This window comes from Ruditapes philippinarum, unplaced genomic scaffold (assembly GCF_026571515.1).
Source record: "Ruditapes philippinarum isolate M1 unplaced genomic scaffold, ASM2657151v2 ctg438_1_1_1_1, whole genome shotgun sequence".
Taxonomy (NCBI): Eukaryota; Metazoa; Mollusca; class Bivalvia; order Venerida; family Veneridae; genus Ruditapes; species Ruditapes philippinarum.
This window is the reverse complement of record NW_026865993.1, coordinates 65014-91331: the sequence shown is the minus strand read 5'-3', so window position 1 is coordinate 91331 and position 26318 is coordinate 65014. Positions and strand designations below refer to the sequence as shown.

The 26318-nt window shown below is 31.9% G+C and overlaps 2 protein-coding genes across 2 annotated transcripts in view; both read right to left on the bottom strand.

Annotated features, from left to right (window-relative positions):
• Positions 1 to 4412: 4412 nt before the first annotated feature.
• Positions 4413 to 6320, bottom strand: LOC132730950 (uncharacterized). Its single transcript, XM_060717034.1, has one exon. The coding sequence runs from the start codon at positions 6318 to 6320 to the stop codon at positions 4413 to 4415; it is 1908 nt and encodes a 635-aa protein (XP_060573017.1).
• Positions 6321 to 6442: 122 nt separating this feature from the next.
• Positions 6443 to 26318, bottom strand: part of LOC132730952 (uncharacterized) — an 83111-nt gene continuing 63235 nt past the window's right edge. Inside the window, exons 20-37 of the mRNA XM_060717036.1 lie at positions 23240 to 23360; positions 22795 to 22898; positions 21532 to 21689; positions 20422 to 20509; positions 19490 to 19566; positions 18952 to 18988; positions 18146 to 18243; positions 17697 to 17822; positions 17331 to 17479; positions 16836 to 16971; positions 15324 to 15473; positions 13917 to 14031; positions 13441 to 13514; positions 13028 to 13159; positions 12079 to 12183; positions 11657 to 11802; positions 10990 to 11125; positions 6443 to 10275 (exon numbers count right to left, since the gene is read on the bottom strand). Coding sequence (XP_060573019.1) covers positions 10186 to 10275; positions 10990 to 11125; positions 11657 to 11802; positions 12079 to 12183; positions 13028 to 13159; positions 13441 to 13514; positions 13917 to 14031; positions 15324 to 15473; positions 16836 to 16971; positions 17331 to 17479; positions 17697 to 17822; positions 18146 to 18243; positions 18952 to 18988; positions 19490 to 19566; positions 20422 to 20509; positions 21532 to 21689; positions 22795 to 22898; positions 23240 to 23360 — 2042 coding nt within the window. The 3' untranslated portion in view covers positions 6443 to 10185. The remainder of the gene's footprint in view (positions 10276 to 10989; positions 11126 to 11656; positions 11803 to 12078; positions 12184 to 13027; positions 13160 to 13440; positions 13515 to 13916; positions 14032 to 15323; positions 15474 to 16835; positions 16972 to 17330; positions 17480 to 17696; positions 17823 to 18145; positions 18244 to 18951; positions 18989 to 19489; positions 19567 to 20421; positions 20510 to 21531; positions 21690 to 22794; positions 22899 to 23239; positions 23361 to 26318) is intronic.

The window sequence follows — 26318 nt, the reverse complement described above, 5'->3', positions numbered from 1 at the left end:
GTATTAATTAATAATGCAATTAGATGTCTTTCAACATTTTCATCACTTGATTTTGCAACTCGCCACAAAGCTGGTTTATTAATATTTTAGTATACCTTGATATAATTAGAAAGAAGGGCCTTATTGATAGTATTCAAGTGTTTACAATATACACAGTCATTTGACTACATGAGTTAATTTATCGTTTGCAGTATGCTTCAAATAGATTTGAACAAAGATAAAGGCGTCAGAGAAACAGCTTTATCTTTAATAGGGGACGAGATCAGTATCTGTACCATCCTATTAGTTGGTACTGTTTATTTTACTTCCAAGTGTATTTCATTTGATTAAAAGTATAACATCAATTATCAAATAAAATAGAGAGAAATAAAGAAACTCTAAAGAACGCACAAAACGACAATTGAAAAGATTTTAGGCTCGGTTTGATTGAGCCTGTTCATTGACGGTAATGGAAAGGACAAATTACCGCCTACGCCCACTAACGCCTCAAACTATTTCTAAAAATTGGTTTTTCGCCAGAGAGTGTGGATAGTAGTATGTATTACTGCACACCAATGTCTTAAATAAAGCTAAACTTTAACAAATAGTGTTATTAGGGAGGTTGGGCGTCTATGACTGGAAGGTTGAGGTAGTTTACATGTAACCGCTGTGGGTTTTGAATTTTCTTCATGTGAGGAAAGTCGACGTTATAGCGTAAAGCTGCGGTCTCACTTTACTCCCGGCAGAGCACAGGACCATCCCGGTAAGTTACCGGGATGTTTCGGGGTGAAATGATTGTTGCGGTCACACTTACCCCGGCAGCACTACGGTAATTTTTATTTAATATAATATCTATTGTTCCAGAAAAGTTATTCATGAAAATTTTCTGAAAAAATCATGCCATACTGAATAGAAGGGACATGGGAAGGGTTTTAATACAAACAAGTGCAATCATCGCAAATTGTCGTTATTCTTTTGAAATGATCCGGACCATGCCGGGGCTCTACCGGGATCAACCGTAGCTCTACCTTTATCCTATGGGCCTCTGCCTGTTGTTACCGGGGCTCTGCCGGCATATACCGGGGCTTTACCGTAGCTCTACCGGCTATATCCTACCCCGAATCACCCCCGGTTTGTGCCGGCAGAACTACGGCTCTTCCCCGGTATAACCCCAGTCGTTCCCGGCAGAGCTAAGGATGAAGCCGGCAAAGCTATACCTTTCCGGATCATCCCGGACCACCCCGGTGATTCCGTCCGGGGTCGAATGCCGGATGTTCTCGGATCATGGACGTTGCCGGCAGAGTGGTTGTTATCGGTCGTTCCCCGGTCGTTCTCAGATCACCCCGGACGTCTACCGGGGCTCTGCCGGGATGTAAGTGAGACTGTAGCTTAACAGTAGCGAACTTTATTAGATATATCCTAAAAGATAGACATAAAAAGAAAATGAATCGCAACATCATATTTTTAGATAAGGTCAAATCATGTTCGAGAAATGAAATGTGTGAGATGGGAAATGGTCCAAAGATTAAAAAAGAGAAAACAACAACAACAACAACAACAAAGCCTGTTTAGACAGTGAAGATTTTGAAAAGGTCAGCCTATTTTCTAAATTTTATTTTATCTTATTTTCGTTATTAATTCATGAACACTTTAAAATAAATACACGTGATAAAAATCACGATATACTGATAAAACGAAACAAAAATTTTCTTCCTTGTTAGAGGTGTACGTGCAGATAATAGTCAAAACAAGAAGTATCTTTACAAAAAGATAATCGGCCGAAGTTAACCTGGTTAACTTTTATTTGAAGTATGTAATTTTTCGATACATATTTTACTTATTTGACAGAATAAACAATGTCGTTATTCATCACTGTGAGATGCATGTGTTCCTGTCGTGATTCGGTAATTGAGCTCAGTTTTTGACACCAATATGTATGCAGTCGGTAGTTAATTATATTTATAAATACTTGATAAATATATATGCAAATTAAACACATTATACCAACTTAACACAATAATTATCATAATATAATATATTGAACACTTACTGAGAGTACCTGATAGGTATGTTTTTCTTTATTTTCTTATACATGAGTAAACTAACAGGATCTTAACATAATTGGTGGTCTCGTTATTTTGGACACAATTTATAACTCAGTTCTTGTGTACCATAAACATATACTAATGAGATTTAAACGCAGTGTAAAATGTTTTGTGGGAGGAAATATCTCTGGAATAAAAAACTATCCTGCACATTTTGTTTTAGAACTATCCATTACATTTTATTTTATATTGGCAATAACACTGCTTTACACTTTATATTAGAACTATCCTTGAAATTTTATTGAATAATGACAAGAACTATCCTTTATATTCTATTAAAAATGCCATGGAGTTTGTCATAGATTTCCCTGTAAATTTTACAGGAAGTAAAACTGATTTAAGATGGCCTTTGGACAAACAGACTACTGTTCGATGGGAAGACGAAACACGTATTACCGGCTTAGAGCTCGTTTGTCAACAATACATTCTCCTAGCTCAATAATAACGATAGTTTGGCCCTCACTTTGTCGCTTTATCTATGATTTGTCCTTGACGATACGGGAAACAGTCTGAAGAAGACTTAGTATTGTTCAACATCTGATAGGAATACCCTTCAGTTTTAGAAGAAATAACGGTTTCTTTTATGTGACATGTGTTTGTGTTAAGCAATGCGTTAAGTATATCAAGCGAACTCGATTACCTATGGACCACGGCACGTGATACTTGCTTCTCATATAGACTGATATATTTTGTATGATACTTTATGTAAGATAACGTTCAATACATTACGATCTGTCTGTAGATCAGGCGGTAATCATTTATCTTTTTTATCTGTTGATTTATCAATTGATTGACTGACTTACTGACTTATTAATTAAATAATTAATTAATTGTTAGATAAATATTTATTCAGGCATAAACATGGATAGTTTCACTTTGAAGGAACAAAAACGCTTTAATAAGTACATTGTGTACAGTCTAAAACATCTGAAGGACAATGTGTATAAAGTAAGGTTAACAATTATGTGTTTTTCCTTTTATTGAATATAAAAAGCACTGGTTACACATAAATGCATATTATAAAAGATTAAAACAAACATTTGATTAGTGACAGTATTTATAATGTGAGAAAACGAACTATGGGACTTAGTAAAATAAAGGGATTTTAGCAACGAAAATAACAACAAAAATAAAAAAGCCCAAAAGCAACCCGATCTTAAATTGAGTATGTTCAAAAGAATTAATGAAATATGCTAATATACTATACATTTCACGCCCTGTATCACTGGCGTTAGTTTTCGATCTTAAGTTCTTAAATGAATTAAGGATCCCAATCTTTTGTTTATTAATTATCCGTAGCATTTCGATTCTAGTTTTCCTGAACATATGCAATGAACTAGTTAAATTTAAAAAAAGAATTTAATATATGCGGTATCTGAGCTTATCAGAGCTTATTAGCGCTATTCGCAAACACACAAAGCTTACACACTGAAGTACGTAGTATTACGTAACAAACAATATATTGAAAAGTCCATCCGACTAAAATAGATATAAAGATAAAATCACTGGCTACAAGAAAAAAAAATATATAGAATGGAATCCTATTATCATTCCGAGCTTTGATCAAGGCAGAATCTAGCCTATCAAATCTCTGATATTTTCAATAGCATAATTGAAAATATGAAATAATTTCTTTAAACATCTGGTTATATAAAGCAATTATACATTTAATGTAAAATACATGCAAAATATACTAACAGCAGTTTCAGCAGCAGCAGCAGCAGCAGCAGCAGCAGCAGCAGCAGCAGCAGCAGCAGCAGCAGCAGCAGCAGCAGCAGCAGCAGCAGCAGCAGCAGCAGCAGCAGCAGCAGCAGCAGCAGCAGCAGCAGCCAGCAGCAGCAGCCAGCAGCAGCAGCAGCAGCAGCAGCAGCAGCAGTATCAACATATGTCATAAAATGGGTATTTGTTTGTAATGCAAAGTAGTGAATGTGCATCTGCATTGTATAAGTTAATTTGTTGTCCCTCTTCTGCGACATACAGGAAGTTACTGATTATATATATTGTAGACAAAGGTGGTGTGGCGCCTCATACTTCCAAAGCTATTTTTCGAATTGCACCTTAAAGGCTTTTCTGACTTTGGTATAACCAACAAACTTAAGTAAACTTGAAGCACAGAAAGAAAAAAACAAGACAATAATAATCTCCGCTTTCTTAGCGGCTTAATATCTTTCTTGGTTATTATATTACGTATATACCTAATTCAAATCAAATTTGTAAGTACTTTGTCTTTTCATTATGTCTATAAATGGTTTCAATGTTATTGAGCTATGCCTCATCGTTCACAATCCCTCAAGTTTTGACAAAACCGTCTTTGTAAGAATCATATTCCTATTTTACTCGGTACAAACTGAGTGCTTCATTGTTGCGAAACCCAACGCATACCTTAGTACAATTTGCAGAAAATGCAAGCGTTTGTGGGAATACCACTTGATCTCTTCTATCAAGAACAATCTGGAATTGTTTGAACGTTGGGGAGAATTGTATAATGTTGTTGCTATGATAACCGGCAACAAAAACGTTTCCACCTTTGTCAACAGTTATTCCAGTTGGAGCTTTTAGCTTTTCATCGCTAAATGTCGCCTTGATTTCACCGCCAGTAGAAAGACAGATTACGTTATTAGAACTCCAATCAGTGACGTATAAAAACTTCCATTGAACATTGCATTTTATATACTGAGGTTCGGCAAAGAGACTCGAACCTTCTTTATCAAATTCTATTTTCCAAACTACGGTTCCATCTAAATGAAGACATTCGATCTTACCGGGATTTTGGTAGCTGACATACAAGTTCTCTTCGTCATTAGTTATACTATGACAGTCGCCAGAAACATCGACGTGATCAACAATCTTTATTTCCATCGTGCCAGACGGCTGACCTCTTACAGGCAGAACTTTGATGAACATCAGCTTACTTTTGAACGGTAATGTAGCTATAATTTCACCGGCTTTTAAACAGGTTACATCCCATGGCCCACTTTGAACATCCTTCTTTGCAATTATTTTCTTTCGTCTTGAATCAATTACAGCAATTTGTTGACTGTTGTACACCGCAATTGCATGTATGTTGTCATTTTCGTCTATGTTTGTGATTCCAGTTACCCATGGTTTTTTCTCGCCTGTAAATGCTTTGATGTCAATATCAGAACTATGGCGTAATTTCTTGAAAGTAGTTGGTTTATGACTATTCATTGAACCAGAAGATGCTGGACTAGTCTTTGTTTGCGATGAAGTCTGTTGTTTAGGCATTTGGTTATCATTTGACTCATTAATTGAAGTTGCTCCATCTTCCAAAACCTTAGACCCTGTTACTTGAAAATCATTCAAAGCATCTGCATCCGTGTCAAATGTCCCGAAGTCACCAAATGCGTTTGGTTCACATAGAATATCAACAATGCTATTGTTTGGATAAAATTTAAATGTTTCCAGGTCATTTAAGACTTCAGCGTCAGGTAGCATGGAATCCCACTTTTCCAATTGTTCTAAATTTGTTTTTGCTAAAATATACATCTTTCCGTGTTTCTTGTCTGCTTTCAGGGACATCATTTCTTTTCTTAAGGCCATTACCTCTGACTTAACTTTCGAACAATGTTCCAATTTGTCTGTCAAATTTTCAACAATTTGAAGATTATGTTCATTTACTTTTTGGGTAACCTCCTCTTCGCGTTTATTCAACTCCTTAATCACACGTTCTCGATAATTGTCAATTTCGCAAAGTACTTTCTCGATGTGTTTTTCATTTGCGTCAGCCGCAAGTGAACATTTAGCATTGCATTCTTCAGCATTTTTCAATATCCTCCCAATGTTCTCTTCGAACTCTTTAAAGTTGTCGCTAGTTATATAATTACCAGCAATATCCGGAATGTAATCAACATGTTCACACGTTCTGTGTTCAAGAGCTATGCATGAACCACAATAAAATTGTTCATGTGCTGAACAATAAAAGTTCAGGGTTTCATTCGAGTGCTCCGTGCATACACGCTCAGTCTCTGCTTCAAAATCCTGCTTCTCTGAATCATTGCGCTTGGGCATTTCATCTTTATTAAGGAGAATATGATTCCTCGATGGTTTTGGTCTCAAATGGTAATCAAAACAAGCATTGCACAGATATTGTTCACAATTTTTACAGTAGCCGTGTGCTTTTATATATTCATCACTTGCAGAACAGATATCACAGTACACGGGATTGTACAGTGAAGAAGCAAAACTTGATTTCTTACCCGTAACAGAGTCGTCCATGGTTATTATAATCCGCACAAATTAACTTTAATCTCTGTTTAAGAGACATAAGTGATATCAGTTACAATAGACCTACACAATAGGCCTATCTTCTTCAATGCATAATGAGTACAAATGTAAGATAAGATTGTTCAAGTGTTTATTTCAAGTATAATTGTAAAGCTGGCATGTAATCAAGGTACAAGGTAAATTGATTATACACCTATAGATCATTTATTGTCATGTACTGATTAAATATACTATGTTTGGTTTATTTTATTTTATATATTAATGCATACCCTAAACAGATTAATTATCTATTTTACAGTATCGAAACTGACCTTAATGTTTAACGTTTAGCTATAAAATTCGGACACAACAATATAGAAATATTCCGAAAACAAAAAGTGAATGCACATTTGTAAAAATATATTGACCAATCAGGGCATTTTTAGAATAGTGAATCGATATATTTAAAGCGTTTATATTTTGCATATTGTAAATCATTTCTTATCAGCAAGTTATGTTTACTTTTGTTTGGCTATCTTTAATGAAGAATTTGTATTCCTAGCCTCAAACGAACTATGAAAATCAATCTTGTGCTGAAATACGAAATTCAAACCGCACTCAACCTACAGCTGATAAGCGGAGTTATTATAAACAATACCTGGATACAATACAAAATCTCAATCTATACAAAACACACTGACTAGAATTTTTACCGTATGAGTAAAACATTAAAAAGGGAAGATATTTTAATACCTATCTCAAGAAATGGAACAACGTGCTGTAAATGTTACATAAACGGAGGGCCCGGGTTCGAGTCCCGGTCGGTAAGCACATTTTTTTACACCCTGTTACATTGCGACTAAGGACCGTGATGGTATATAGCTCCGAGTCAATGCATAATGTTTTCTGTATCAATGATATAGATATTCGAGGACATAATATTATGTCAATAAAGCGGTGGCAATCATATGTTACAATATTCAACTACTCACTAAAAGGGAAAGGGAAGAATGTGTATGCGTCAGGGCAGCTCTGTCGACAGATCTGCACTGCGATATTTCATTGACCTCATGATCCAAGTCCCGGTTTTACTGCACATTTTCTCACCCTGTAAATAACTTTTAAAAGAAAAATAAGAGAACAGTTGCAGCCTCTTAAACATGTAAAGATCTAAAGGCCATTTTCAACTTTCAAACTTGATTTAACATATGTAATCCAAAGCGTTCTTTAATCATTGATAAGCGAAGTTTTACATTGGCAAATGTCATTGTGATCTTACCCTTAGACATATTTACCTCAGAATAAAAGTAATCTACAATTTGTGACTAACCTCAAGAAACATATCTTATGACTGTATTTCAATGCGTTCCAATGTTACTGTCTGGACTAACTATTTATGACTTTTCTGTGACTGTGACCGTAAACTTTGACCAAATAACCTTGTATTTAAGAGGTCATTTTATAGTTATGTCCAACCTCTTTAAGACAATCTTAGAACGGTAGGCCTAAACAATCTCTAGTTATTAATCGAACAAGCTTTGTAAGTTAATGTATACGTGTATAATTGTGCGTCACAAATTTTTTGCAAATGTCAAAAGTGGACTTTTTGCGTGTGAAACTATTTGCGAAAATATGATTTCTTGTATTTAATACTTTTGTGTGATATTATTAATAAAGCAGGTACATGCTATAAATATGCCTTGATTTTAATCGTTCTATTTAGTTGTTTAATACCTTTTATTATTTGTATAATTGTTAGAAAACTGCATTGTACTTTTGATAAAGGCCCTGATCACACATTTCTTTGTCCTATTTTGAAACATTCTTTTACTAAATGAATAACCTATTGTGTTATTAACACATGATTATATTGTTTCATTCAAACATTTGTGATTTGTTAAGACCAAGCTTTAACAAACAAGCAATGAGAAAAATTAATCTCAGTGCCTGAACAGTAAAACTTATTTACGCAAGATGCTGTATGAAAACGTGTTTTCAAATGATTGAAGAAAATTTGCCTAAAAAGAAATAATTTTTGCGCGATTGAATATTTTCGAATAATTTCAATTCGCAAGAATCGCAAATATTTCCACGTCGCAAAATTGACCACTTATACAGTACTGTACTGGTGAGACAAGCTCCGTGAAGTCAAATTTTTGTGATATTCACCTTCAACTAACTGATAAATTTGAAACAGATCAATCCTCATGCCAAGGACTGTGAGCAAAAGCATTTCTAGTAATTGGTCGTACACTTTTCTTGAGGGTTAAGTCATGATGATCTTTAACTTTTTGAAGAAATGATTTCATCGTTAAATTATGACCAACCAACTTTCTAACTAATCTCAGGACTGTAGACCAAAGCGTTCTGTTAATATTTATAGAATAAGCTTTTTATGGTCACGTCACTGTGTCAACTAATCAACTCACAGCACTCATTATAATGCCATTATAAACCTCTACACAAAGTCTCACACAAAACTACAACAAAAGTATTCTTTAGTTATAAGCCGGACTACAAACCGACGGACGAAGTGCAAGGCAATATATCTCTATTTCTTCGAAAGGGAAGTGCTAATAAGTATTTTTTTTCTACTAGTGTGCCAAAAATTGTATAAAATGAAATGTCGAATTACTAAATTCTTTAACAGTGAAGCCTAATAAAGATTATGTTATATAACTTAAATACAAACTTCTTCAATTCAACCTCACTAATGGGGTGACATGCTTTGTATCAAAGCATATATTCAGCGAAGCTTTTCACACGAAATATACATATAAATCATTAGTTTGTAGGCATATGATACATCCAACATTGCATAATTGTGAATAGATTATATTTTTTGTTTGACAAACATCATTTTGCTTTTCAGAAAAAAGTATATACTTAGAAATTATATGTTGCGCACATTTATACAAATATAAAGCAGTATTTACACATATTGTTTCACTGCGTCATGGTCTTTTACTATACTATCTTTGCATATTATTCCTCAATTCATGCCCTCGTCATATCACACAATTCACTATTTTTTGTATACAATTCACTTTCGTTATATGAAATTCGCTTGAATTGTAATAGAAACTTCTCTCATTTCATGAGCTAATGTAGTATATACTAAATAGTACATTTGAGGCGCACATTTATACAAATATAAAGCAGTATTTACACATATTGTTTCACTGCGTCATGGTCTTTTACTATACTATCTTTGCATATTATTCCTCAATTCATGCTCTCGTCACATCACACAATTCACTATTTTTTGTATACAATTCACTTTCGTTATATGAAATTCGCTTGTATTGCAATAGAAACTTCTCTCATTTCATGAGCTTATGTAGTATATACTAAATAGTACATCTGAGGCGCACATTTATACAAATATAAAGCAGTATTTACACTTATTGTTTCACTGCGTCATGGTCTTTTACTATACTATCTTTGCATATTATTCCTCAATTCATGCTCTCGTCACATCACACAATTCACTATTTTTTGTATACAATTCACTTTCGTTATATGAAATTCGCTTGTATTGCAATAGAAACTTCCCTCATTTCATGAGCTTATGTAGTATAAACTAAATAGTACATCTGAGGCGCACATTTATAAAAATATAAAGCAGTATTTACACATATTGTTTCATTGGGTCATGGTCTATTACTATATTATTCCTCAATTCTTGCTCTCGTCATATCACAAAATTCACTCTTTTTCTATACAATTCATTTTCGTTATATGAAATTCGCTTGTATTGCAATAGAAACTTCTCTCATTTCATGAGTTAATGTAGTGCATTGAATATATATGATTATACATATCATAGCTTTCACATAAACAGTGTCGTCCTTGACCCATCTTTCAACTGTTGTATTTACATATTTGATTCACATATTTGATTTACGTACATTTGGTGACTATCAACGTAACAAAGGACAGCATTGTAACAAAATTGGAACTGCTCCTGAAATATAAAAGAGTATATTCATAGTAAGATATCAAGTTACACGTACATTTGCTAAAAGATATATTGTATATATTGGATGGAACGTTTTTATCACTATCAGCTTTAACAAAAGTTATTTTTATACGAATATAAAAAGTATTTATTTTTCAAATTGTGGCTATATATCCTGAGTATGCAGTAAGCTTTTTAATCAGTGTTGTTACAGTAATAATTTTCAAACACATTTTCTCCCTTTCGAGGAAAAATGAAAATGAAATTATGCTATCTTTTGATGATAAAATGTTTTTAACATGATAATAAGGTGCAATATGAAATATATCAAGTGAAATAACTTAATATCTTGAAATAGAAACGAATCAAAGTGATCTGCAAAAATCCAAAAAATTGAAAACTACTTACTGACCCCTTTGTAGATATTTTAATCGATACATCTTCAATAATTACTTTATAAAACGATTTTAAAGTAAAATGAATATGTATGCTTATATTTGAGATAAATTCCTAAAAATCCGAGGAACCTGACGGCATGTCAAAAGGGACCACATTTTTACTCCTACATGTTTAGGTGTATCGCTCAATATATAGAGCCATCGCAAGGTCCAACTCACTAGCTCAATCATTGAACGTTTAGATTATACGTTTAGATTATTTACAGTCTGCTCCACATATAACGAGATCCCTTTTAACGTATTAGAAATTCTAAAAACTTACAAAGTTCGGGATAAATTGCTGACGAATATATCTGAGTTCCCTAATAACTTGTGGAATACACACTTCCTTGTCAAGCCGGACACGTTCAAATATGGTCATCAGTGTTATAAACAGTCCGCTCTTTTCCGATCCGTCCCTAAAAATGATTAATTTTAGTGTGACACTTTCTACCAGAAAATTTCATTTTATTGCCAAACGTTTTAAATATAATTGTTAAAATAGATTTTATTCTTCAATAGCAAAGTTTACTCGTTTTACTTCATTTCAGCTTAATATTTTCATAAAAAAAAGATTAAACATATCTAAACAACTTTGACTTTGCTTTCTCGAAATAACCGGTACTAATGATATATAATTTTTATTTATGTATGAAGATTAACCAAATTGATGTAAAAATACATTGATTAGGCTCTGTGCTCAAACAAATGTCTTTTGATATACAATGGTGCGTGTTAACGTTTATATCTAGAGCCTTATTTGTAAAGGTTTTTTAATGGAAACGCAATGCAATATCGTGATGGTCATCAAACGTTTTCTTGTATAATTGAAAAAATGAAAAATGTATACATTGCGGATATCGGGATTGAACTGTGGGTTTTGGGATTGAAATGCACTTAAGATCTTTGTAATAAAGTTTAAAATATTTGTCCCCCAAATTCATACTTACAAACATTGAACAAGGAGAGGACTGTCGGCTGCGATTCTGTTTAGACGTTCTACTTCTTGCAAGAAATGAAGCATGTTTTCAGGACCAGTCGGCGTGATTTGGTCGGTGTTCCAATTTTTGAACTCAAGCTGGGTGATCTTTTTATTCTACAACGATATTATTTCCTTGTCATTATTAAAAAAGATTAAACGTTTGTTGGTGCAACGTAAGGAAATATTTATAGATGAGAAACTACTTGAATAATGTCAATATTGATTTTTATTAAGAATACTTTTTTGAAAATTAGTTTGAATTGATCATTTTTCCTGAAACAAAACAAGGTGACACAAAAACTCCTATGCTAAGTCAATTTTTTTATCTCATCAGATGGATTACTTTACAAACACAAGCTCACAATTACATATATGTTTTAAATAAACAACCTTTGAACTATACGCCATGTTGAACACTGTCATTGTGTAGAAGACTTTGTCTTCTTCTGACACCTTCTTCAACTTGAATGGTCCTATTGACATATCTGGCTCCACCTAAATTTCATAGGTATTTCAATATCATCAATAATTGTATATCAAAGATGCATATTAAAATAGACATGGAGTTTATATAATTTAAAACTTTCACAATGCTCAAAATAATGAAGTTCAAGCATTTGCCAAGCAAATAAGATTGTTGGAGATTCAATCTACTGCCAACTTTGGGCCAAATATGTACCATTTGCAGCATTTACGTAATACCTTCATCCGATACTGCATGCGAAACACATCCCTTGATAAGGGGCCAAGCTTATATTTTCAGAGTTCATTGGTCTGAAAAAACTCTGTTTTTCTTAGTTTACCTGTTACCGTTCTAAGAAATGGTAAACCACTAAAGTAAATTACAGACTAGAAATTCACATACAATTGACGCTTAACAAAACTGTTGCTGCCATACTAAACACTACAATTGAAGTTTAGATTCATTTTACACATGTTTAACACTACAGTACACTATGCGTTTCTGATTGCTGTTGCATTACTTGGAATAAATTACAGTAAACTTATGTTTAAAACATTTGTAACGCTAAGAAATTATAATGTTTTAATAAATAATAAGTACCACTGGAATAGAATACATCCACGCTTTACGCATAAAGCAACTTTTAACACTGCATCTAAGAAAACTATGACCTGATTTTATTGATTTAATTGAAGGCTTTGACAGACACTCGCATGGTAAAGCAACATGTCAATGCAGGTAAAAAATCAAAGAAACAATTAGTGTGTAATTGTTTGCAAGTATTTAAATGAAATTCTGACAAACTGGGTAAACATTACAATAGGATAAAATAAGTAAGTGATTCTTTTCAACAGAGTTGTTTTGTAAAAGTCTTACATGATTCTTTTCGTTGTCAGGAAATTTCACAATGACCTTGACATTCAGCTCATAAAGAAGACGACAATAGTCGACTGCAGTATTTTCAAGTGGCTTCTGTGTGACATAAAAACCTTGACTGTGACAATAGCTCTAAAATACATAAAATAAATAGAAGTAATAAATTTTAAAACCATTTAATTCTGTTAAGTTAAACACTGCATTGTCCTTGGCAATATGGACCTCGATTGGTTAATCTGTCACATGACATTTAGCGTTTCTAAATCTTGAACGAAACTTGTTTTATGTTCATATAGTAAGAACTAATAGCAACTCAAACGACATTATCTGGATTAAAAATGAATCTAGATACATTTTTTTAAAAACATTAAAGTTGTGGTTATTATTTTTATTAAAGATTTTAGTAAACTGACCGGCGTTAAGACTGCATTGATGTAGTTTGTACATCCTGGTATGTTGGTGACTAAAAAAGGTCGAAAATCGTTAGCTGAAAGTAAAATAAAATTTTATAGCATGAATCTCAATATTATCTTTTATGGGACATCAATTTATCAGTGGAATTCGAAGTCAGGATTCCTTTTCACAATTTTCTGGCAATTGACGCCATATTTTCGATTTAAGAATACCACATAGAGGGCGGAATACTCCTCTTTTGCTAATTAAGAATCTAGAAACGTTCATGAATGCAACATCAACTTAAGAAATGAATTTGAATGCAAAACAAGATTTATCTAAGTATATACATATATTACACTGAAAAAGAAACAACTGGTAAAAAGTCGGATTGCTTTCTTTAAATGTTCATTGTTTAAATTTATGAAATTTATTTGCGTCGTTAAGAACCAGTTTTTATTCTGGAAAAGGTAAAAATAAATGTAAATAAACTTACGCGGAAGAACGTTGATGGACCTATTCTTGCTGCTGTTTTCCTTCAGCAAAGCCGCTGAATACATTTCTTTGACTTCTTTCTCAGTTCGAAGGAGAGTCATGTCTTTCTTCAATGCCTAAATAGATTTAAAACAATATAATACTGTTTTCACATGTTATAGCGTTTTTTTTAAAGTCACAATCTAGAAAATGGAAAACGTTAAACAAAGAAATGAATTTTGAATTCAAGTCATACAATCTAGCAAGTCAACGTTTTTAATACAACGTGTTTACATGGACATTTGCGGGAAAAAACGGCAGTTTATTGTTCTGATTAAGACAATACAAGGGAGTTAAGACGGTATACTGCGTTTACCACACATGTACATACTCAAGCAACCTGAGCCTGCATCATTCTTAATTTTGCCGCGTATCTATTTCATGATTACTTTCACTTGATCCGAGGGTCATTTGTGTCTCATAACATAACTGACCTTTTTATTAGATATTCAATCAATATGAATATGGCTGTCAAGAAATAGAATTAAATGAATGACGGTTGTATAAAAGAGGTCAAATCCTCGGTAGTATCGATTCCGGTGAGTACCTTATTTTTCACTAACAAAGTACCGATATTTCTATACGTTGAAATGTTTTAGTGCTTAATGAATTGTGTATATTTTAGGGAGAAAATTTGTTTTAGTGTTTTGGTATGATTGATATTTGTAGAATATTATACGACCAAATTTAAGCAAGAATTATCTTTTAAAAAATATACGCAATTGTGGAAGATCTCGTTTAAATATTTTGATTCATTCCTAAGTCAGTTTTGTGTAAGTTCTAAGCCGGAATACATTGTTATTTATTATAATCAAATTCAAGTGGTCATTTATTTATTTTTTCATTAATATGATTGATGTTCAGTAGATTTGCTTATTAATAACTTTTAGTTGTAGCAACATTATCATTTTCGACATATGACAGGCGGTTCTATGCTGCCGGCTGACCTTACTCCAATGTCTTCAGCTGTTATTTACGTTGAATCAAATCACACGGAGAAAACCACTCCAAAATTAATTTCGAACAGCGTAGCTACTTTCACAATGATAAACTGTAACCTGTGAACTTTTGCCGCTAGAATCTATTTTCGGGGAAAGAAATAATGCCACTATAATTACTGGCTTATTATTAATTTGCCTCTTGAATATTTTACCGATTATTGTTGAGCATTTTTTTTCCATTCAGGCCCTTATATCTGAAACGATCATATGCGGTTTATAGAAAAAAGCGTCTTAGCAATCTTGTGTGGCTTGAGAGGGCCTTAAATGAACCGATGAAAATCCTTTTTTAATTTAGTTCATCCCTGTGTATTTCACAGGAAGTCAAGTTAAAATCTGAAATTAGACTGTCTCCAGGCTGAAAAAGTTACCTCATATTGTAGCAGCATTTTTGTTTTCTTTGTTGCCTGATCCACAGTTTTTAGATCTCTTACAACTTTGTGTATATTGTCTAATGGAACCGGTTCTGAGAACAGAAGAAGAGCTTCGACCATCAAGCCGTGAAGATAAACATACTGTTCCTGTAATTAAACAGAATATTGTCAGTGTTAGTCCGATCACGATCGTTTGGTTAATATAACAGGCCTTTATCGTTTACATAAAATGAGAATAAAAGATGTGGATACACGTCCTTTCTGCAAGTATGAAAATATATTATTTTGGGATTGCCAGTTTAGTTATTCTTTCTAGGAAGATATAAAATCATTGATAAATTCAAAATGTACAGATGTCAACGCACAGTTGACCTTAAAAAGTATACTCTTTATCGATGCGAATAAAAGAACTCAGTTCAAAGCGTTCAACTTTTTAAAAGTTATGTCACTCTTCTTTTGAGAACACAATTATACAATGAAAATAAAATAATAAAAATAAAAAAGGGTCTTACAGTTTGACAATTTATGGAGCAAACATGTCTCTTTGCAGCCTAATCAAAACTATTGTTTAAGGATTATTTATTTAGGCTTGAATCACTCAGTACTGCACCCATAGCCTATTTTGTTTGTTTTTCTTAGTTTATTAACTTTGGTCATTTTATTTTTTTTCCATTTGATATTTATGCATAAAGTATTCTTGCAAAGAGATACAACTCTTAATTGAACATCAATAATAAAATAGTAGGAGTTGTTTTCCTTAAGCAGATGATAATTTGTGGTAAAATAAGTATCGATGTTATATTGGGATTTCTTCTTTATGTTGATAATGTAATGTAATAACTTCTGATAAGGAATTTTTAAACATGGGTCAGGTATTAATAACTTTTACAATATTGTTAAGATGCTACTGAATTACTTTCTTGATAATCTTTGTAGAATCTTGAAAACAATGTGTTCTTCTTTAAATGTTTATCTCTCTGTATTGTGTGTTTATGCATAAAAGTTTTGTATTGTGAAAAACATCTGACAAAATATTACACCTGTTAAGATAACAAAATCTATCTTCAAAATATTATAAGCACAACATTATTAAGGTAGCAGTTTAAATGTATATTTGTAACAAAAAAACATTGTCTTATGATAATAATATAACACAATTGGTTTTGTATGACAACAAACAACATTTAAGGGATGCAAAAAGAATTTAAAATGAACAGCAAAAACCATTTGTCTTTATAACTGACATTCAAATATCAGCTAAATATGAACACATATCACACGAATTACGAAAAGACATTACACACCTACTATTCTTTGCAGTTTTTCGAATAAATGTCTCCAATTAGTTTGTGTGCGTATGTAACGTTATACTTTGGGTGTTGTTTAGCTATAGCATGTTCATTTTCGTTGAAGATAATGCGCAGCAATCGGCCGGCGGTCAGATGGCTGGGTACATTCAATGTGTATTAAAGCAATTGATGAAATATGACAACTAGATATAATTATTACCTTTGTTTGAACCATATTCACTCGTTGGTCACGTAACTCTTTTACACATTGGTACACATCAATAGATTCTTTGTCTTTTCCTTGGTCATACAAAATGTCTAGGGCAATGAAAGTACCAGTCCGACCAACACCAGCACTATTTAATGTTGTGAAAAGTGAAATCTTTTACTTCATGTTTAAGTTTCTTAATTGTTTATTTTGTTACATGTAACAAAGAGATAACTTATTAACAAAATTGAGCACTTAACGCATGCTAATTAATAAATTCTCTGCATGACGATTCATAAGTTTATACACAATACCTGAATAAATTTCAGTCATTTGCTTAAAAAATGATAAACATCTTACATCATTATGTTGTATGAGAGGAGACCGTAATCAGACACAAATGACTTTAAACCAATACCTACGATTTGTTCAATAGGCCTTATTAATAAGGCTACTCTACAAAGTGAAATGAATTATTGTGTGATTGAAGATGTTTAAACGCATCACCTGCAGTGCACAAGCCATGTGTGGTCTTTGTTTTCATCGTTCCTCCGTACTTTTCTCCAAAACTGAATCAAACTTGAAGGTCTCTTTGGAACACTTTTATCTGGCCAGGATGTAAAATGAAACTGACGAATATTTCGTTGTGGCTCTCCCTTCAAAAACAGTATCGTTATATTTTTTAATTTGGTAAGTAAGTAAAATGACTGATCAAAGAAATGTAAAAGATATAGAATTATCTGATGGGTGGTTATGATCGATCGGTCCGTTTGTCCGTCAGTCAGTCAAAAGATCTAGACACTACTCTTTATGCTATTAACAATTGGCTTTTTATCCGTAAATGTGTTATTTAAGAGAATGTTTACAATTTACCTCAAATGATACATTGAAGTTCCGAATTGTAAAGTCATAGTAGATAATTTCCGATGCCGTGTTAACAAAAACGTTACCATAGCGTGTACTGGTTTCGACAGCCGGCCAATACTGCTGGCATTTTGTCTGAACAAAAGACAAAGTATTATAAAAGTCACAAGAATAACTAATGTAATAAGGTTTTAAATAAATATCAATAAAGTTATATGAAAAACATTACTTATCCTATCAAATACTTTCACGATGTCTATAATTTATGTTATATACATTAAAGAAAGTTAGCTCAATTTATCTATCTTAAATCAATAAAAGAAATCACGTATTTGGCATTAGAAAGGTTATTCTTAGTTGATGCATTGCTGATGCTTAAGAAACTCTTTTGTGGATGGTGGAAACTGACAGAGATAATGTTTTTTAAGTACGAGTATATGTGCAATATTATGAAATACCTTTTCTAGCTCAACCAGGTTTGTTACCATGGCGATGGTATATACATCTTTCTCCCAGATCATTCTCCAAAAGTCGTCCATGCTCGAGTCAATGGGACCTTAAACACATTTACAATTATTAAAATGTAGATACACATATATACAAACATAATCATCCGAATGCTATTGAAATGAAACCTGCACAGCTACGTTGCATTTTCCGTTCAAACCATGCTTTTGATGATCTCTTTTAAATAGTGGAAGTGTACATAGTTTCATAGGAATATATCTATAAATGTGTATAAGTATATCTTGCCATACTTCATTACCAAGTATTTTATTTTCAAGTCAATTAAATCAATCTGAGATTACCTTTTAGAAAACTTCAATATGAGGGAAACAAAAGGTTTTGATTAGTGTGATATTAAATATCTGCAAAATACCATCCACTGTTCCTCAAATAAAAGGCACATTATGCCTCAGAAATGAACAAACTTTGATTCTTTAGGAAAGTCTAACATGTGATAAATTATGTTTAAATAATGGATTTAGAACATCTTTAATGTTTAATAATTGAAAAGAGGAACGCTACACATGCAGCACGAAATACTAAAAATATTATACATATTGCCAAAAATTAAAATAAGCAAAAGACAATATTTCTTAAGAACCGATGTGAAACTTTTTGGAATCAGAAATAAAGTTTTTTTTTTTGAGAAATAATTTGATAGCAACATTTCGGGGGCTTAATGAACTTTTGTGATAAAAACAAAAAAAAATCAGATATTAGTTAATATGTTTTTAAATATTTCAAAGTTATAAATTACCTTGTGCCGCTATGTAGGCATATTCTTTGTGATGTCCCTGTTCAACAAACAAACAAATGTCCCGGTTTACTAAGAATAATGTGGTACGTAATAATAAATAAGGATATTTATTAACCTAAACATACTTATATCTTTGATGTCATCACATTAGAATAAAAATCTATTTTCGCTTATAAAATGTAATATGCCTTAGTTGCTTTTCGTTTGCGATATCCATATTAGAAGCTTATATCGCTTAAAGCTTTAAGTTTTGCAAAATAGAGTAAACAGTATTCCATAAAAGAAAGTCAAAAACGGCAAAATAAAAAAATTCTCTAGACTCGGTTTGATTGAGCCTGTTTATAGACGGTACTGTCAAGTGCAAACTACCATCCAAGCCCATTAGCACCGACTTAAGCAGAATTCAAAATTTAACATGAAAATGGTGAAGTTTTGAATTTAGAAACATCCGCAGGATATTTAAGGATTTATGTGATAATTAACGGTAACGAACAACCTTGTCAAACATTTTATAAAATTGATACAAAAAAGGTCTTACCTTGATGAAACTTGCATTGATATAATCTGATCCCTGTATGTTTGGCAGTTTTTTCAGCTTAACACGTGTTTCATCATCTAATAATTCAAGAAATTTAAGAATACTATTATACTGACATAAAGCTACCTTTATTGAACAAAATGTCCCTGAATACATGCATAGTTTTATTTTCAACATGCTTATAAAATGTATTGGTAGAAAAATATGTTTAAGACAATAATGCTGTTATTATTAAATATTGAAATCTGAATGTATTTTGTAAGACGATGTGTCATGACGGTAATCAGTAAGTGTTAGAGAGGCTTAATTATACAGTTAAAATTGCTATCATAGTTATAATTGTAACACTTGCTGACATTGTTTAAGCTATTTTCTTTATAATTTTCTTTAGTTTTGTTGTCGTTATCTTTTCCTCAACAAAACGTTTAACTTTGAATTGACATTTTGTCAAGTCATATGGCGATTTGCAATCTCACTGGTGGATAAAAACCCACGTTCATAATTTCAGGCACGACATCTTAGAAGAAAAGTCAGCCTTTTGTAAGCGTTCTGAACAGCATCGTCTTAATCAAGTTTATATGCTTAAATAAAGCAGCATGCCTCAAGGTTCTTGGTAATTTTATGACATATTTGGAAATATATTTTGAAGTAACAACTGTGAAGTGAAGAAAGAAAATATTGTACACATTGCAAACGGCACTTATAATCCTGTAGAAATATGGTGATAGGTACTGCAAAATAACACGTTGATTGCAGAAAACATGTACATTATTACTTGAATCATTAATAGTTTTACTTTTCCTGAATTCAACTTTATAAAAAAAAGATTAGTCGGTTTGAATTAATCTTTTATTTTCCCGTTATTACACAGGTTTAAAAAGAGATAAAATAATACTATTTTAATGTATATAACTGCAAAAAATATTTCATACATGCATGCATATCCTTGTATCTGTTCTTTCCACGGTTAAACGATTTCTTGGCAACAGCAGACGACTTTTTCATTCCATACGGTATTTCCTGAAACAAAACCAAGATAAAAACTATGAAAAAATACCCCAGAAAACAAAACAAAAACAATTGGAAGCATTAAGATTTGTCCAAAAACGCTCAATCAATTGAATAAATTGAAATAAAATCTAAACTTTCAGGTTTGTCAACGTTAGTTTTCTTCTTCTGAATAAAATGTGTGTATATATGTATATAAGTCACGCAATTAAAAAAAACTATTTCTTTTTTTTTCAATTCTCTATTTAATTTCTTTTTCTTATTGTTTTCAAACTATACAGTTTAAAGTGAATTGGTCTGCAATGGGCACATTTTCCATAAGAATTTCAAAATTGACAAACCAATAGAACCGTATGACTGGATATTCTTATAGAATATCTTTTGAACAAAATTTTGATACATGTTTTGTATATGGACATTTATATGATGAATAATAATATTTTGTGCTAGAACAATTTATTATCTGCTATATAAGGATATGTCTTTTTATAAGAATGTTACCGCTGTAAACAGTTACCCTCGAGCTAGATATTCCGGTCTGTACCGGCAGCCGGTGTTTGATTCTTTTTCTTGCATATTACATGTCAATTATTTTCGGAACAGAAGTAATGAAAACTGATATTCTCATTACGCACTTTTTTCTTATAGTAGCGTATTAACATACAACTTCATTCATGGCGGAAAAATGACGTCATCCTAAGAACGCAAATCATTCATAAAAGGCGCGTGTCAATGACGTCATTTAAAGCACGCGACTTGTCTTGCATGGGGGTGTAAGACAGAGTTTTCTAGCACCGGTGTAAACGGTAGGATATCCTGTCTGAGATGCAAGAAAAGATCATGTACCTCACACTTACCAACACCAAACATTAATATTTAAATATGGTAATAAGTTATATCTACACATAATTTCTACGGATTAACGGCCCCTTTTTAATGGGACAATCCACTTTGTTTTAATAATCTAGATCTCCAATATCTTTTCTAAATACATAAATAATTTAAAAGCGTTCCCATAAGGAACATCAAATGACCTGAAATTCAGTTGCAAAATGGTCAGGATTGGCCAGATTCTCTTTGACATATGGTAGGAGGTTTGACAGTGGTATGGCATTCCTGCTGGGACTTTGCATCGGGAAGTTGTTGTAAATGTTTGCATCACCTGCCGCTGCCGCCGCACTTCCACTGTCATCTTGAAAACAAAACCTTATAGATAAACCTTGAATTCTTCTACTATTTCAAAATCTCAAAACCCAAATTCATGTACGTGCACATTTACATTATCGTAAATGACATTCACTTCCATTTTCTTAAATGACATTCATTTACATTATTGTAAATGGCATTCATTTACATTATAGTAATTGACATAAGTGTAATTACCCTTCAATATAAAGCAATATATATAGCAATCTCCTTGAAGTAGGGAGCAAGAAAGATAATTTGATTTGATTTAGTCTGTTAATGAAATAAAAAAAGGTTAACCGAGCACTGGTTAAGTAATATTCAATCTATAGGTTGAAATCAATGATATCAAAGGTCTAGAAAATATACAACAAAGTACGGTCCAACATTTTACAGCGACACACAGCAAATGACTTGGCACCTACCGTACATGGAGATTCACGTTAGGAGTTGATTAAAACATGAACCCAGATAAAAAAAATCCCTTAACACCCAGATAATACAAAAAAAACCCAACAAAACCTGATGCATCAAATAATGAATATTTCCTAATTAAAATAATATAAAAACAACCTGATGCATAAATATTTTTTAAATGAAATATTTTTAAGGGGCACTTGTTACAATAACACTGAACTGTCGTGTGTGATCCGTAGGCTATACGTATCCATTATATAAATGTAACTAAAGTACCTAAAATAAGAGAATAATGTTTGTAGATGTCTGATGAAAAGTGGTTTTAACATTCGTAAGCAAAGGGCTATGCCTACTTATAGCTAAGTATCACATTAAATATAATCTATTTGACCTTTAATTTATCGAATACTATAGTTATCACAACTCTCCAGGTATGACCATGGGGTTGTGTTAATAAGAAAATGATACAGTTTTTGTATCTTTTTTTAATATATTTTTGTTTTGTTTGACCAGAAACAACTTTATACCTGTAAAATATAATTTGTGTTATTTTAGTTGGTAAATTACAATTGTGAGTACTTAATTATGACCAAATACCGTGTACTATTTAAGAAAGCATTCGTAAAAGCATTCTATAATGAAACCCAATGTTATTTAAAAACAATAATCAGATCTAACTTTGAATTAAGCCATACCTGTATTTGCATGCGTTTTTCCACCGTGAGATAGCCTTCTATTTTCATTGCTAGCAGTCGCAACAGCGTCTCTGAGCTCCACGTCCCCTCTTTGTTCATCTTTTCTATGGTTAAAAGAAAATGATAACCGATATCAAAACAGTAAATACTCAATATTTTGAACTTGTATTTCTTTATTTCTTAAATTTTCAGAGTTTCGTTTAACTTTGAAAGTTCTAATATCCTACAAGATATACAAGAAATGAGCGCTTAAAATTCTTGTTTATTTTCTTAATAGTGTTGAAATGTCATAGAAGAAAAGTAAAGATATCTTTGTCTTTATAATATTCTATAAAATTCAAAATATTATTTTGTACTAAAATGATGCAGTTTTGTGTTCTGCATTTACACTGCTTCAGAATTTAGACACATGCGGTAAGTTAGTAACACAATAATATAACATTACCTTTTATTCTGATTGCGTTGCTTATGCCAAACGAAAGCAATAACTCCAATTAAAATTAAGATGACAAGAACCGCTACTCCCCCTACCACAATCGAATTCGAAATATTCGACGTTTGCATTGCTGTAAATAAAAAAATATATGTCTATCAAGTTATATGCCCTTGGCGTAAAATAAAGGGATTACACATATTTTCCCTGTAACTTGTATTACATATTAAGTCTCTGTAAGTTTGAATATAGAAATCAACTCCAGTTTCAATTTAAAAATGTAATTATTTTATTTGAAAAATATACAACGTTTCGACTCAAAAGTCTTCATCAGGTATACTTTGTTTACAGGAAATGACGTCAATGTCATATGACGTCAAGGACAACGACGTCAAAATGTAATACATAATTTGGCGTATAAATGTTATATGTAGGATCTTTATAAAAGATACAAAACACTGGTGGAGATGCAGTAAAAAGCAATGTAAAATAAGAAAACCAGCATAAACTACATATTGACATGAAATAAGTTTTAAGTCATATTAAGCAAAAAATAGAAAATACAATTTTTATATATATAAAAAAAAATAAAAAAAAATAATAATAATATTAAAATGAAGAATTATAATCTACAAAATTAATGAAGTATTTTGGAATTCATGCCATCAGGAATAATTGTACCTAGCTTATACATCCATGAAGTTTCTTTTAATAATCTTTGCCAATTATTCTTTACTTTATCAATTGGCATAAATGAAAAATCTTTGATAGAATGCCCTTCAGAATTAAAATGTTCAGATACATTGGTAATAGTGTCAGGAAAGTGTTTAACATCAAATTTGTGGCTATTCATTCTTTGACTACATTTTTGCAATTTTAAACAACTCAATTCTGATCTACCACTCGGTTACCCTGGAAGACCAATAGTATCTGGATGCGGTTCATTAACTGAAAAGATATCATCGTATGTCGATAATATACTCAAACCACACATGGAATCATTACCCTCATATGTCAAGGATACTACAGATTTTATCAGAAAAATACAAAACATAACAAATATTTCAACAGAATCATTCTTAGTAACAATCGTGTATCATCTTTATACAGTAATATACCGCATAATGATGGAATCAAAGCATGTCAGTACTACCTTAATCAGAGACCACGACAACAACATTCAGTTAAAGACATTTTACATCTTATTGAAATAGTGCTTACAAAAAAACAACTTCCAGTTTGGTGATGATAATTATATACAAAATTTAGGAACATCTATGGGAACTAAAATGGCACCATCTTATGCTTCATTATTTATGGGAATATTTGAAATGGACTTTTTAAATACATGTGAAAGAAAACCCTCAATATGGCTGCGATTTCTTGATGATATTTTTTTCATTTGGGACCACAGTGAAGAGGAGCTTATTACATTTTTTAATGAAATTAACAACTATCACAACACTATTAAATTTACTTATAACTACTCAAAAACAAATGCAACATTTCTAGACGTAAATTTGGAAAAGAAAGATAACTGTGAAATTGAAACTATTGTCCATGAAAAAATAACAAATGCCCATCAATATATTGAATTTTCTTCATGCCATCCTTTGTCATGTAAAAAAGGTATTCCATTTAGCCAGGCTAAACGATACAGACGAATTACATCAAATAACAACATATATGAAAAAGACTGTGACAAACTACGAGGTTATTTCCGTGCCAGAAACTATCCAGAAAATATCATTACAGACACAATTACCAGAGCATCAACTTTATCGAGGGAGGATACATTAAAATTAAAAGACAAATCAGAAGAACGTGAAAATATTATCCCGTTTGTGTGTACATATAATCCATCTTTACCTAATATAGGTAAAATAATTAACCAATATTGGAACCTATTAAAATTTTCTCCAAATGAAGTGTACGTCAATTATACAAATACAAACCAATTGTTGCTTATAAGAGACCGAGAAATTTACAAGACAATTTTGTTCATACTCATTTAAATGCCAAACTCATGGTTGGTTCAGTATCTAAATGCTGTCGACCTCGTTGTACTCATTGTAATAATATTGTTGAAACTAATAATTTTTCAAGTACTACTATACCTAAAGAATTTGCTATAAAACGTGATTTTTCATGTATATCTTCAGATGTCATTTATCTTATAACTTGTAAAAAATGTAAAAAACAGTATGTTGGTCAAACTCAGCAAAAATGTAGTCAAAGAATGAATAGCCACAAATTTGATATTGAACACTTTCCTGACACTATTACCAATGTATCTGAACATTTTAATTCTGAAGGGCATTCTATCAAAGATTTTTCATTTATGCCAATTGATAAAGTAAAGAATAATTGGCAAAGATTATTAAAAGAAACTTCATGGAAGTATAAGCTAGGTACAATTATTCCTGATGGCATGAATTCCAAAATACTTTATATTAATTTTGTAGATTATAATTCTTCATTTTAATATTATTTTTATTTTTTTTTTTTTTTTTTTTATAAAAAATTGTATTTTCTATTTTTTGCTTAATATGACTTAAAACTAATTTCATGTCAATATGTAGTTTATGCTGGTTTTCTTATTTTACATTGCTTTTTACTGCATCTCCACCAGTGTTTTGTATCTTTTATAAAGATCCTACATATAACATTTATACGCCAAATTATGTATTACATTTTGACGTCGTTGTTCTTGACGTCATATGACGTTGACGTCATTTCCTATAAACAAAGTATACCTGATGAAGACTTTTGAGTCGAAAGCGTTATATATTTTTCAAATAAAATAATTACATTTTTAAATTAAAACTTATTATTTGAGTTATTTCTATATTCCAACTAACATTATTACTACAACGTAGAAGTCTCTTGCATCAATTGTTATTCTCCAGAATGAAAACCAAGGACATATTGACTAAAAAGATAAAAAAAATGGCAGACTTCCAGATGCGAAAATCAACTCATATGCGCTTCCTTGAGAACTGTATAGCAGAAAATGTTGTTCCAAATGGACTGAAGATAAAACTTCAAGTGCAAGTTGGTGAAAATGGTCGCCTGCAGAAAATTGTTGACA

Bases quoted from the DNA above. Each gene is read 5' to 3' on its own strand.
- LOC132730950 (XM_060717034.1), bottom strand. From the start codon at position 6,320: ATGGACGACTCTGTTACGGGTAAGAAATCAAGTTTTGCTTCTTCACTG.